Source organism: Nansenia antarctica (assembly GCF_963989245.1).
Source record: "Nansenia antarctica genome assembly, chromosome: 1".
Classification (NCBI taxonomy): Eukaryota; Metazoa; Chordata; class Actinopteri; order Argentiniformes; family Microstomatidae; genus Nansenia; species Nansenia antarctica.
The window spans coordinates 49,777,010-49,792,485 of record NC_137674.1 but is presented as its reverse complement, the minus strand read 5'-3'; the positions used below and the strand labels follow the sequence as shown (position 1 = coordinate 49,792,485).

The window sequence follows — 15,476 nt, the reverse complement described above, 5'->3', positions numbered from 1 at the left end:
ACAGACAAGACCGGTGGAATGGAAACAACTTCTGCCAATCAAGCTCACCTGTGCCAGGGCTTGTCTGAAGGGAAGCGACATAAGCACACCAGACACTGATGACTAACAACATGCTCCAATAGAAAAAACCCACCTTCAGATTGGTTTATAAAATGTCGTTTTTATTCATGTTACATAGCTGATACATAGGGCATTAAACATTTCCACAAGGCTTTTGGGGGGACTACAATCGATGATTAGCAAAAACACAATAGTGGTCCGAATCTCTAATGACAATCACTGGACTAACCGAACACCCTCTTACATGTGCACACACCTGCATTGAAAAGTACTAAATTGGACACTTGGACTTGGTGTAAAGTATACAGCATTGGTTCCCATTCCAGTGTACTATATTAAATTACATGCATGACAGAATGTTTTTTTGTTCTTTTTTTTAGTTTTTTTCTTCTTTCATCCCATTATCAGGTTATATATTTTTTTGGTCTTTTAGAATGCCCCACCTTTGTTTTTCTCTTTCAACCAGACATGCTTCAGTGTGAGTAGCCTATCATAACCGGGGGTGAGGGGGGGAATGATGAAAAGACTTCAACCAATGGGGGGGGGGGGGTTTCCACATGGCTGTGAAATACTTGGTGCCAGCTTTGTATACTGGCCCCTCCCTGCAGCATGGAACAATTGTGTTTGTTCCCATTGGACACCATCAGCTGTAACCGTACCACATAACCGTGTCGAGAAAGAGACTATGGAGGGTGAGGGTGAAGTGGGGACGACAGGACACAATTTCTCATATCTATCTAACTAATGTTGTTCACCCTAATGACAAATTGTAACTTGTCAGATGGGACTAACATTTTCTGTCACTTAGCAAAAGGCCCTAGAATGTCTTCTTTTATCCTCTAATTTGAACTATAATGTTGATACAAATTGAAGCTATTAATACTTTTCTACAGCAGAAACTGCACATATTGAAGGCCAGGACGAACACAAACCAAGGAATGGAGGGTTTTCTTTTTCAATAATTCTTTTTTTTTTTGTCCAAAAGCTGCATTGTGAAAACACTAAATGATTAAATTTTCCATACACAGCTCTTCAGTAATGGTTTCATTGCTAGAATAAATTTTAAGTGGAGCAATAAGGAATGGAGACGTGTAAAAAGGTTTTCTTTTTTGGGGGGAGGTGATCCGACATGAGTTTCAGTTCTCGTTCTCGCCGGCCTCTCCGGCGTCTCCACCCTCTCCTTCCTCAGCGGCGTTGTCAGACGTCCATAACTAGAGAGAGGCAAACGCACTGGTCACAAACACACCCTGCTACTCATCCCATAGACCTGTTTCCAAGACAACGTAGAAAGCCACAGGGGTACACTGCTCCTTAGCCATCAATAATATCTATAGTACTTTATAACACGTGTACTTTTAATCGGTTAACTTGTTCCTCTGTGTTCATAGACAAGTTAACCAGTGAAAAGGACATACAGGTATTATAAATGACTATAGATATTATGGTCATTATCCAGGTGTCCTGTGGTTCAGGAGAGAGCAGAAAGGGGAGAACTCACTGTCAGGTTGTCTCTGAGCAGCTGCATGATGAGTGTGCTGTCTTTGTACGACTCCTCGTTCAGCTTGTCAAGCTCTGCGATGGCATCGTCGAACGCCTGCAGGCAGAAACATCACAAATGCACAATTGTTAGCTTGCAAGGCAAAAAAATAAATAAAAGATCTATGCTGCCAGAGTAACCCCTTCTGGACCTGTAGAGGCTGGTGGAGGTAGAAATCAGACAATGGGCTCATTGTAATGCATGGGACGGAATGAGGCATGGTATCAAACGCGTGTCTGTCTTCCGATTTCGACCTCTACTAGACCTCTCCTCGACCCCCCTCTCCCTGCTCCTGACCTTCTGACCTGCCCTGGTGACAGGATGAGCTAGCACTGTATGACCTAGCCTGGTGACAGGATGAGAGCTAGCCCTGTATGACCTGGCCTGGTGACAGGATGAGAGCTAGCTGTATGACCTAGCCTGGTGACAGGATGAAAGCTAGCCCTGTATGACCTGGCCTGGTGACAGGATGAGAGCTAGGCTGTATGACCTAGCCTGGTGACAGGATGAGAGCTAGGCTGTATGACCTAGCCTGGTGACAGGATGAGAGCTAGGCTTTATGACCTAGCCTGGTGACAAGATGAGAGCTAGGCTGTATGACCTAGCCTGGTGACAGGATGAGAGCTAGCGCTGTATGACCTAGCCTGGTGACAGAGTGAGAGCTAGCGCTGTATGACCTAGCCTGGTGACAGAGTGAGAGCTAGCGCTGTATGCGTTCAGAGGCACGACGGCAACATTCTTCCGTTCACAGGAACACTTTCCAGAGCACATACTTTCCCCATTCCTAACGGTCCCTATTTGCATACTTCCACAATTCCCGTCCTGCCGAGCCGCTGGCGACAGCGGCGTGTACTGACCTGTTTGGCCAGTGAGCAGGCCTTCTCTGGGGAGTTGTACTGACCTGTTTGGCCAGTGAGCAGGCCTTCTCTGGGGAGTTGAGGATCTCGTAGAAGAAGACAGAGAAGTTGAGGGCCAGGCCCAGGCGGATGGGATGCGTGGGGTCCATCTCCTTCTTGCTAATGTCAAACGCCTGCTGGTACGCCTCCTGAGAGCTCTCGATGGTCGCTGTGGAGAGCAGGGGGGGGGGGGGGGGGGGGAATCCAAGTCAGTCGACACAATGACTCTTAGCCAACTCTAACACTCCTAAATCTACCTTTTGAATAAAGCCAGTGAGTGAAGATGGAGGCTGTATGTTTTACTGTTTGGATGTTGTGAGGTAATGAGGTTGATAGACAAAGGGAGGCTGGGATAGAGTGACCAAGGTGGGGTAATGGATCATTCGGTGAATATGCAGCAGTACTACATAACTCAGGAATAAATATGCCCAAGTAAACTGTGGGGGGAGGGGGGCAGACATTTTAAGCTCCTTAGTGTGCACCACACAATAGGTACCAGTGGGAGTGGAGGAGGACTGAGAGAGTTGGCAAAGAAAGTTGTCTATGAGACAAGGCCCCTCCTATGAGACAAGGCCCCTCCTATGAGACAAGGCCCCTCCTATGAGACAGGGTCCCTCCTATGAGACGGGGCCCTACAGTCGCGTGAGTGTGACGCACTGCCTCCCTCGACATCGTTTCGAGCTCCCTGACAAAATGTGCCGTTCTATTTCTGCTGGTGAGGGAGGCCCCCCCGAGTTCAAAGCCGAAAGGGGCCTGGTGTGAACCTCCACAGACTAAGAACAATGGCTCGCGACAAAGGGAGTCTTGAAATATGTCTTCCTTTAATGCTGATCTGAAGCTTTTTTTTCCTTTATTAGGACGCGACTAGGAGGCCGACAGATTAATACTGGGCTGTGTTACACAACCAGCAGGGGATTAGGGCCGGGCTTTTGTGGCCTTCTCCTGTGCAGAGGGGGGGGGGGGGTACAGGCTCTGGTAGGTCTCCCACCGCCCACCGCTGTCACACAGGGCCTTCTGAGACGGCCGTTCTCACAGCCACAGAACAGACCCGAGGAGTTCATTTATTCATAGCCGCAATGAAAAACTGCAGTTAGAACTTCACATATCTCCTAAAATGGACGATTTAAGTTCATTAAAGCATGGCAAACACTTCACCAAGCTGAATGTCCGAGTCGAAGTGGAATCTCTATATTACATTAACATTTTTGGCATTTTAGCAGACGCTTTCATCCAAAGCGTAAGTGAATATAAGTGCAAGTACGTGGAAGTAAGTGAAGTAAGTGGGATGAAGAGGTCTTAGAGGAAGGACAGTTAAGGTGTAGCCTGTAGAGACGGGTCTTTAGTCTACAGCAGCGGGATGGGTAGCGACTCTGCTTACCTGTCTTGTCGTCTCCAGAGGCGACTTCGGCAAGGTATCTAAAGTAGTCCCCCTTCATCTTCAGATAGAACACTTTGCTCTCGGCGTTTGTGGAGTTCTCGATTAAATATTTGTTCAGCAGTTCCTGTGGAACAGAAATGGGGATTAAATCAAGGACAACATTCAAGTGCAGAAACGACATGCCTTTAACAGTTTCTCTTGTTCTGCTTTTCTCAACGTCCTTGTTATTGTATCATCAGCTAACAACTTCTCCAAAGTTTGCTCTGATTGGGCTGAGACGACAACCCCAAACAGAAGCGATGGATTTCGTTCTGAAACCTCGCGCCCCCAGAAACAAGGAGTAGCACTTACTACAATCTCGCTGCTGTAGGGATGCTTAACCACACACACACACACACCAATAATTGGGCTAGTACTGGACTGCGCCGGGCCTACAAATCAAAGACGACGATAACTTCTATTGTAACTAAACAAAGAAGCCTAGGAAACAAACAAAAAAAAAGCACTGTGTGGTGCAGTGAGGATTCAGAAGGAGGGAGCGGGGCTGCACCAGACACCAGCACGGTGAAGTGGGCCTGGATCCAGAGCCCATCATCAGCAGCTCCCGTCAGCCCTGAGAACAGCCGAGCCTGCCAGCCGGCCCGGGTGGCCGGTCACAGCAGACACCTCTAACGTGATTAATGGAGCCTCCTGTCGTCCCTATCTAGACAGGAGCCAGGTGCGTATGCTCACGCTGCGGTGGGTTAAGGAGGGAGCGTTTTTTGCACTGCGTCAAGTCAGACCGACTTGTCCACACAATCAGGCCAGCCCTCCTGTGGGTTCCGCACATCCTGACCGTCTTTTGCCCCAGATAGTGTACCAACCACCGCGCAGATCCTATCCTGTCCTCCTGTCCTCCCGTCCCCTAACCACTCTGTGCCTCAGCGCACACACTCGCTTTCTCCACCCTTCACTTACTCTCTCCACCACTCACTCTCTCTCTCTCCACCCTTCACTCACTCTGTCCACCACTCACTCTCTCTCTCCACCCTTCACTCACTCTCTCCACCACTCACTCTCTCTCTCTCTCCACCCTTCACTCACTCTAGGGGGATAGAGAGTTGGACTGATGATGAGGACTGATGATCGGAAGGTCATGGTCAGAAGGCCATGAGTTTTCGAATCCCACCTGGGAACACCACCACTAGTGTGGCCTTGAGCAAGGCACTTAGCCACGAGTGACTCCTGGGAGACCGTAACCCTGTTAACCTCTAATTGTAAAGTCGCTTTGGATTAGAAGCGTCTGCTAAATGGTAAAGTATTATGAATTATTTAAACTGTACTCTCTCCCACAGTTCTTCTCAGAGCGGATCCGGTACAGCAGCTTGATGTTGTGTAGTGCCGAGCGCACCGAGCGGAGGCATGGCCCCGGCCTGCGTAACACACTTCTGTTTAAGCGGGCGCTCTCAGAGCCTCTGCATCATACAGTCTATATTTAACACACACAGCGGTTCCATGGCTGCCTCGCATTCCTGCCCCGTGCACACGTCGCCCTGCGGACAAGCGCACAGCACGTTCACACAGCAGCACTCCCGTTTCACTTAGACTGACCGGCGAAAAAGCTCCCATAGTGCCTCTGGTCTATAAAGCACTCACACACACAGTCCTGTAGCGAGAGTTTAATGGTGATATCCTCCGGGGTATTTACGAGGACCTAATTGCAATCCTCTAATCGGTGCGCTGCAATTAATGGCTGTGTTCTGCGCGAGGCGCACCATGAGCAGCAGTTTTCGCGAGCGTTTTAATCATTTTCTCCGACGGCTCCATCCAAAGACTGTGAATCTGGCTGGATATTCAATTATCACGAACTATGTGGGACATCACCATGACAACCTAGACACTAGTTTTGACTTTGAAAAAAATGTGTCTTGCCAAGGTTAGTCTATATCCACAGGCGAGATAGACCAGCCTAGATACGTCTTTGTGCAAGTGAGCCCGTTTCAAGACTCTTACCTTTGACTGAAAGTGGGGCAACAAAAAAGAAAAGAAAAACTGAAAAAAAAACAGCAGTCCTCAGCAGGCTTCACCAACAAGACAGATTCTCAACACAGCCATCTTATAAGACTACAGATGAACTTCAGGATCAAAGTGTCAAAAAAAGAAAGCATGGGGGGGGGGGGGGAAACGGCAGGACTAGTCAAGTATCAAGTAGGGCTGGGTTCAAAAAAATCGATTTCCCGATTCTGAATCGATCTTCATTGAATGAGCGATTATCGATTCATAAATCCCGAGATCGATCTTTCATGCATTTTCCTGCTTGCAGCTTCAACCCGCAACGAGATCTCGTGGCCAGATCTCGCGCTACAAGAATTTATCATCTCATATCTCACGCAACGAGAGGTCTCAACACTGTAAAATCTAAAAACATGGCGATGGCAGGGACACTCAAGTCACCACCAGGCTTAAAGGCAGACGTTTGGTTGCAAATTACAATCAAATTCTCCGCGTGCCCAACAAATTACCGAGGCTGTAGCAAATTTTATTTGCAAGGATATACGCCCGTACAGCGTTGTCGAAAATGCTGGCTTTTGAAGCCTCGTCAGTGTACTAGAACCACGCTACGTGTTACCGACACGCAAACAGTTGAGTGAAGTGATAAGTCCCAGACATGTCCGCGCAGGTGAAACGTGACATCGCAACTTCACTTCAGCCAGCAGAGAGAGTTGCCATAACGTGTGACAGCTGGACATCCAGAGCAATGGACTCGTACCTGACAATCACTTGCCACTTTATCAGCGAGGCTTGTTTCGGATCCGCTTTTCCATGTTTCACGTCAGGGTGATGCCTCAATAAGTGGTTCCGTAGATTTGTGGTGTTTCCACGAACTTATTGTTACTGTATACTACAGTATTTTGATAATCATTGATTTTCCAATTATGTTTATTCCTGAATAAAATCTTCCAATCTCCAAAAAGTGAGAAAGCAGTAATGAAGGGCTTTAGTTTCATGGACATTATGGTTTACAATGTGTTTTTTTGTTCCCCAAAATACCCTCATCTATTGCACTATTTTCGTTTGAGTTTTGCACATTTTTATTTAGTATATATATATATATATAATGCATATAAGCTATTTGAGACAGTCCTGAGGGATGTGAGATGTCTTGTTTACCGATAGGCTATGTGTGTAGCCCCTTTATTTACATTGGCTGCAGTAAAGCACTTTTTGTAGTGTCTGATTTAGCAAAATGTTGGTCAATGATGTTCATTTATGTTCCAATAAGAAGTACCGTACATTCATGTAACTGCTTTGGAGTCAATTCTTAATGTAAACATTGATATGTTTAACAATGCTACATGTTATAGGGTTCCTTGAACCATTTATAGCATTAGTTCTGAGAATCTCTTCATATTCAAGGAAAATTGATATTGTAACTAAATCGAATCGGAATCGAATCGAATCGAATCGTGAATCGAAATCGAATCGTTTTGGGAAATCAGTGGCGATACCCAGCCCTAGTATCAAGTCCACTATTCCTTTACATTATGTGTGGCTAAAGGCCAATGCACACAGCGTGCGATTTCTGTTGCGCGACAACATTCCATTTTGAAGTTTGAATGGAAGTCTATGAGAACATCGCATCCCAACACACACGGCCCCGATTTTAATCGCACGGCGAAAATTCGATTCCATTCATTTTGAATGGGACAAAGCACACGGCGTGCGAGTTTTGTCGCACTGTCAAATTTTGCAAATGTTGTAAAAGTTTGAGGTGCAACAGAAATTATGATTTTCTCATAGACTTCAATGGTGTGAGTTGAAAATGGAATTTTGCGGCGCAACAAAATCGCATCGCACGCCGTGTGCGTTGCAATGGAATGTTGTCGCGCAACAGAAATCGCACGCTGTGTGCATTGGCCTTAACAGTAAGACTGCGCTGGGTGGGTTATTCTGAAGGCACAGAGGCTGCAGAAGGAGAGCTCTCTCCCCATCCTGTCTAGCCTAGCAGCATCATCATGATGTCCTCAGTGGAAACCATGTGTCACCCTAGATCTGCCTCCTCCTTCCTCCACCGTGAGGTGGACCTCGGCTCAGGCCAGCGTGTGTGCTGTGGAAGCCCGTGGACTGAGAGGACGTTTGCAGAGGTTCCAGTACAGGCCACCGGCAGCGACTCTGCACGTAGGGACGAGTCGGGGCAAGGAGCCTGTCTGACACACCCTCATCCACCACCTCACCCTCACACAACACTCTGCAAGGCGGCTGAGTCAGAGCGCACGCACACACACACACACACACACACAGGAAGTAGTGTGGCAGCAGTGAGGTGCGGTCTGAAGACGTGCCCGTCCATGTGAGACATTGTGCCGTTTATATAAACGTGACTCACAGGTGTACAGAGAAAGGGGGAAGTGGACCGACCTAATGTTCACCACATCCTAACTTATCCACCAGTTAGGTTTGCTATTACTAGCTTGTATAGGAAAACTCCCTTTGTGTAGAACATCTGTGATTGTGCATGTATATCTGTATTAGTCATGGTGCATCACAGCGTGGACTCATTTAAACCTGTCAGAATGGTATTAGGCAACGCTTTGCATATCACACTGAATAGACGCTGACACTGGAAGACAACAGATCTGTCAGTCTGCCTAAAGAAAACTGAGCTGGCATGACAAGTCATCCTTTCATAATCCTTGATCATCTTCTAATAAGTATGGATCCCCCCCCCTCCATCAAAGACCAGAACTCCTCCTGTCTACAAGACCAACAGCTCAGGGAAATGATCTCACATTCACAACTAAGCTTCCAGTAATCCCTTAATCAACTATCAAGATGGGATACAGAAATAATGGGCAGAGCCGTTCACCAAAGCCTTGGGTTTAAACACGTGGCAGCACATCTCTGAGGGGTGGAACAACGATAGGCGTCTTACTGCACAAGAAGGTCCAGTCACATGTCACTGGAGAGTCATCTAGGAGAGCATGCATGACTTTGGCACGGATTACCCTTAACGTTAGATTGCCCCTTTACCGCTGTTAATTACATAATTACTAAATTTAGTTAGTAAAGTTAGTAACTCTAATTCAGGGGTGCAAACTGGTGAAGGCCCCCCAAAATGTTCTTTTTTTGCCTGGAAACGAAGAAAATGATGCACAGCAACTTTAGCAGAGAACATTTTTGTCGAGGGGGGGGCAGAACGACGGTGGCTGCGTAAACCAGTACAGCTAATTCCAGACTCGGCTCAGTTGGGCTATGTAGTGTAGGGTTAGGGTTAACGTTGCCAGGTAGGCCCAAACGTTACCTAACCTTATAGTTCAGCTACGCCCTCGCTGGGTGTAGGCATGGCTGCAGCAGACCAGAGCCATTCTAGAACGTTGGCACTTGTTGTAACTAGGGATGGGACGATTATCGTTAATCGCGATAAAAACACCCGCGATAACTTAATCGTGGAGAATTTTTATTATTTGAATAATCGTCATAATGGTATGTTATGAATAAACTGTGTTTAACATTTAATAGTCTGGCGCTATTTTTCAGCCTATGCTACATTACTTTTGCAGTCAAGTTAGCGACTGTTACTGTAATATAATTGCAATTCCTCACATGAGCCGCGCGCGAATATCCTCACAGAACTTGTCTCGCGCTATTGTTCAGCCTGCATGGGTAACGTTACTGTCAAGTCAGCCTTGTCAGTCAGTGACTAGGTAACGTATGCTAGCCTTCTCACCATGGCTGGTGAAAAACTTTAGACGGGATACTGTCATTGGCCTTCCTTGTTATTACCAGGCAGTGACAGTCTATGGCTGCAAAAGGCACGGTCGCCCCTAAGCTTTAGCAAATATATTGTGGCTTACTTAATACTGTTCAGCACTTGAGGTTACATTCAATGCATGACTTGTGCTATAGGCTAAATTAGGGATGCACCGAAATGAAAATTCTTGGCCGAGGCCGAAGCCGAATTTAAGGAAACACTTGGCCGAAAACCGAATGTGTATCGGCAGTTTTTAATTTTATCATTGCATAAACTAAATACATTTTGCTTTTTATTCATGCTTCTCAAAGAAAGAAATTGAGATTGAAAAAAAAATACTTTTATTGAACATTCCAGCAGACATCAGTCTATACCAGGGGTGCTCACACTTTTTGGAACCAAGATCTACTTTTCAAGTAGCCAGTCTGCCAAGATCTACCAGTCTAGTTTCAACATCGCAAACGTACATGCACGTACTACAAACACACACACACACACACACACACACACACACACACACACACACACACACACACACACACAGTTCCCAGCCTGCATAGTAAACTCACAATACACTTTCTCTCTCTCTGTCACACAGCCACAGGAGAAGACCATCACAAACCCTCCCTCTTTGCTATTCTCGCTCACACACATTCACTCACACACACATACACACACACACACACACACACACACACACACACACATTTGCCAGTCTGCATAGGGAGCCATAGCACAAACCCTTCCTCTCTCTCCCCCTCTCTCTCCCTCTCTCTCTCTCACTCTCTTACACACACACACACACACTAGGGATGGGACGATTATCGTGTTTATCGTTAATCGCGATAAAAACACCCGCGATAACTTTATCGTGGAGAATTTTAATTAGTTGAATAATCGTCATAATCGTTTTTTTTTAATTACTGGACTTTTTAAATAGGCACTACATTTGATAAACACTGCTTTGTCTGTCTGTTTTTATTGTATGTATTAATGTATGTGACCTATGTGTGTTTTGGGGGGGGGGGGTTAATATTTCAGTGTTTCACAGAGACATGTACACAACAGGACATAACAACAACAACTAGTATCCGTGGGGGAGGTTATTGTCCCATTAATAGTAGAAAACTAGTTTTGCACTTTGTTATGCAGTACATTGTCCATAAACAGAAAATGTTTAAAAACAAAACAAAAACAAAAAAACAGGGGGGGGAGGAGGCCATGTCACATATCAGAAATAAACAGAAAAGAAAATGACACAACAAATGCCATAATATATGGGGGGATCACCCCCATCGGAGACAGCATCCATGTCTTACAGTCCTAAACACAGCGGCAGCACAACACCAGCACAGTAAATAATATTGTGACCCATACATTGTAGATCTGTTACACATTAGTCTTGTGTACTTTCTTGAGTGTAATCCACCAAACCTTTCATTACAATGGCAGCCAGGCTGGTACCAATATAATCTTAGAACGGAGACCAAATCTTATAGAATGTCTTTATCTTACACTTAGACCTAATATTTCAGATATTCCATAGGAATCATATCAAAAATTACCTTGTGCCATCCAGCTATTGTAGGCGGTTTGCAGTCTATCCATTTCAGCAATATATTTTTCCTTGCACAAAAAGTGAGGATACACAGAAGTCTTTTGGAATGCATACTTTTAAGTTGTTTGTCTGGGAACCCAAACAATAGACACATGGGGTCCTTATCCAATGTAACATCTAGAATTAGATGAATTTTATCCACTATACCTTTCCAGTAATCATCTATATATCTACAAGTCCAAACACAATGAACAAAGCTCCCAACCTCGGTAATACACTTTGTACACATTTCCGATTTGTTATGATCCATTTTATGTCTAAGTTGGGGAGTAATCTGCAAACGTTGTAGTAGTCTAAATTGCGTTTCCTTCGTCCTATTACAGATTGAGATGTCGTTTGCCAATTGCCATATTAGTGACCAAGTTGCTTCATCAGTATTAATGTTCAGGTCATTATTCCAGTCTTTGGGCGTAAATGCAGGTTTGCCTTTATCATATTTCGAAAGTGCTCTATACCCAAGCCCCAGAATGCCTCTCGTCTTTCCAGCAGAGACTATCTCCTCCAGCGGAGAGGGTTGGTGACAGAGGCCAGTGTCTTTTTGGCTATTTAAAAAACTTCGTATCTGAAGGTATCTGAAAAACTCATTTCGTGGTAGGTCATATTTCTTACATAATTGGTCAAATGAAAGTAGTATTTCCGTATCATATAAATGTCCGATAGTAACCATCCCTTTGCTGTCCCACCGCTTGAAACCCCTATCCGTGGCACCAGGGGAGAAGTCTATGTTGCCCCAAACTGGCGAGAGGGAGGATGTCATAATCGTATGTTATAAATAAATAGTAATATAATTGAGATCTCACATTTGCACTTTAACCTATCTTGAAGCTTTCAAGTCTCTAAGCCACAAGGCTAGCACTCAGTTTGATGACAGAAAAGTGTCAGTGTTCAAGTTTTGTTTGACAGTATTTTTTTCCTTTATTTATGCAGTGATACCTTATAATTTATCATTACCTTATTTAAGATTTTATTAAAGATTTTTATTTTTGTCAAGATGTTTTTAAAATGATGTTAATGTTATTAACATGATTCAATAAAAATACAACAAAATCTAAGTTAAAGTGATTACAGTGTGTTTTATTGGCATTCTTAAAAAAAGTTTTTTTATTTATTTTATTAATTCTCGCGATAATATCGTGGATCACGATTATTTTGCCCACGATAATCGTGACATGACATTTTCTAATCGTCCCACCCCTAACACACACACACACACACACACACACACACACACACACACACACACACACACACTCACTTTCTCTCACTCACACACTGACAGCCAGTTTGCAGTACCATAGCCAACTACTGATCCAACAAACAGAAAAGTAAACCAGATACAAAACAGGTAGTTCCCTAGTTTGAAAGGAGGAAATAAATGCATTTCTCTACCTTAGTGGGAGACCTGGCACTGGGAGGAGGCAGCTAGTTTCTAATAGTCAGGGCTGTAGGAGCTGGTTGCAAGGTGTCATCAGCCACTGTGGATCTGTCATCGAAAAGGCAATCTGGAGAAACTTTTTTCACAATTTCGCCGTCTTTGAATTACTTCTTGTGTTTAACAAGAACGTGTCTGACGCGATAAGAAGCTATCGTTGCAGCCGTACGTTTTCGCTCTTTTGCCACATTTCCCTTCTTTGAAATAGCCATCGTAGATTTGCTGATCAGACAGACGCATTTCCAATATCACATCGTGTAAAAAAGTCCTCCTCCCATTCTGGATGGAAGTTATACGTTATTGGTTTCTTACTTGGTCCAGCTTCGCCACTCATTTGTATAGCCTTTATTTAGTATTATATAGTAAATTGTAGAAATTGGAAGGCTAACTAGGTAATTAGTCTCGCCGGTATTTTGTATTTTGTAGTTGGTGCTGTTGACTGCGCATGCGTGGTGAACCGCGTGTTAGGTGTAGGTGAAAAGATCAGATCTCAGACTGGCTTACCTGTACGTCAATCAAGTGGCAAAAGCCATAGTGAGGATGGATGATAGGCGATTTTTTTTCTTTTTTTTCCGGTTTTGTTCAAATTTTTATTTATTTTTTATTTATTTTTTTCCAATGCCATGCGATCTACCCATACTACCTTTGCGATCGACGTATTGGGCACCCCTGGTCTATACCAACAAAGCACAATAAATAAAATAAAGATGGCTGCGAAAAAGATGAGTATCTAAGAACTCTCCCACACTCTCACTGTAAACACTCATAATGGGTGTAAAAGGTGTCCTTTGTTTATTTATATATCTATATATTTATATCACTGAATATCTTCAACAAATTGCACTTCGTGTTCACACTGTAGAGAAAAAATGCAGTGCTACAAAAATAATAATGAACGAATCTAACTCAATGAAATGTCCGTGTTCAGTTTATGAGAGATCCAGATCGGATCAGTATAGCAGGGTTCGACAGTGCGACCGTTTTGGTCGCATTTGCGAGTAAATATATTTCTGTGCGACTTAGAAATACATTCAATCGCACCAGTGCGACCCAAAAAAAAAAAAAAAAAAAAAAAAGCTTTTTTTTTATTTTTTTTAAAGCTGAACTACTGTCATGCGCAGTCAATCTTATGTTCGTTAATAAGATCACAGCGCATCTAAACCAATGCAATCCTTTGAAAACAGAAGAAGAAGAAAAACAGACACGTGACCTGCAAGCACAACAAGCGCGCATTTACATTTGAAAATCCTGTCAGAAAAAGACTGCTGTTAAAATGAATCCGATTACGGCATACTTTAGCAAGGCTAATGCTAGCACCGTTCCTGACAGAGAGGAGGTAGAGGGGGGTAGTGGAGTCAACATTACAGCTGGAGACGAGAGTGACGAAGAAAACAGAGACGGGGAAAGCGAGGAGGAGAGCGCCCGGTCAGAAAGTGTGTCAGGGGAGGGGGAAGGTCATTATCCACCCGGTGATAATGGCGGTGCCACTGCCAACGTGAAGTCTGGTCTGACAAAAGTCTACAGGTACAGTGCCGAGTGGCAAACATCTTTCCCGTGGCTGTTGCTGAAGGAAGGGAAGATGTATTGCAAGTGGTGTGTCGCCCACATGAAGTTAGCTGGAAAGACCGCGTTTGTGTCAGGAGACGCACAGCTGAAACGCGACACAGTGAAAAAACATGGTCTGTCTCGCAAACATGTGAAATGCAGGGAAGCTTTCATGTCAGCTCAGAACAAGCCCCTTGAGAAAGCTGTTGGACGCCAGAAGGCTAGCTCTAGTGAGGAAATTAAAAGACAGCTCAAGTTAAAGTTTAACATCGCTTACTACGTGGCAAACGAAGAGATCCCATTTATTAAATTCCACAAATTATTCGCCCTTCACAAGAAAAATGGCGTTGAATTAAATCCAACCTATAGTAATGACAAACGATGCGCTGACATGATCGGGCAGATAGCGGATGCCATGAGAGAAGACCTTGCTGTGAAGATCAATTCCGCACACTATCTCGCCTGGGCTTAATTATTTATTTATTCATGAATCATTTATTAATAAATGAATATTCTTACTTCCCCTTTACATTGTGTGAGTCTCCATTTTTATTACGGCCAAGAGCCGGTTATGATAATTCTAATATGTTATGATTATGATAATTTGTTGTCGTCATACGAAAATTGCACAATTTTCATTGTGCTACTGAAATTCTTGGTGTGCTACTAAATTTTTTGACATGGTAGCACAGTGCTACCTGGGGAAAAGGTAAGCGTCAAACCCTGAGTATAGGTATTATCTTCGCCACTAGATGGCGCTGGAACTTCATCAAAACACGCCCACTATTCGGTGGTAAACATTCGGTGTTTTCACACATTCGGCCGAATACCGAATGTGCTTTATTTTGCGATATTCGGCCGAATACATTCGGTGGCCGAATGTTCGGTGCATCCCTAGGCTAAATAAAATGATTAAAGCGGCAAGTAGCAAGTGTGCGCATCAAAGGCATTAGGCACGTAACATCCATGCTGTATAAACACATGACAACCGTCCGTTATTTCCCGAACTTTGCCCGAACCCCCTGCGAGGACCCGGGGAACAACGGTACGCTCCCCGCGGCTGCTATCAGACTGGCCGCGGGAGTGAGTGTTGAGGGAGAGAGGAGACGGCAACCCTCGCTCGCCATAGACTGTATCCCTACTCGTCTCTCCTGAGCTCGGTTGTAACGTGAACCATGGAATACAGGATATGTTAGATGCTTTACAGTAATTCCTCCAAATGACCAGAAAAGGAAGTTAGATTTGTCGCTGGTCGCTTTTGACTAATTAAGTCGCCAAG

General features: G+C 44.5%; 1 protein-coding gene across 1 annotated transcript in view; it reads right to left on the bottom strand.

Moving 5' to 3' along the window:
• Positions 1 to 955: 955 nt before the first annotated feature.
• LOC308172661 (14-3-3 protein beta/alpha-1-like) overlaps positions 956 to 15,476 on the bottom strand; it is a 31,693-nt gene continuing 17,172 nt past the window's right edge. The window contains exons 3-6 of the mRNA XM_080547586.1: positions 3,872 to 3,995; positions 2,499 to 2,662; positions 1,559 to 1,654; positions 956 to 1,271 (exon numbers count right to left, since the gene is read on the bottom strand). Coding sequence (XP_080403712.1) covers positions 1,197 to 1,271; positions 1,559 to 1,654; positions 2,499 to 2,662; positions 3,872 to 3,995 — 459 coding nt within the window. The 3' untranslated portion in view covers positions 956 to 1,196. The remainder of the gene's footprint in view (positions 1,272 to 1,558; positions 1,655 to 2,498; positions 2,663 to 3,871; positions 3,996 to 15,476) is intronic.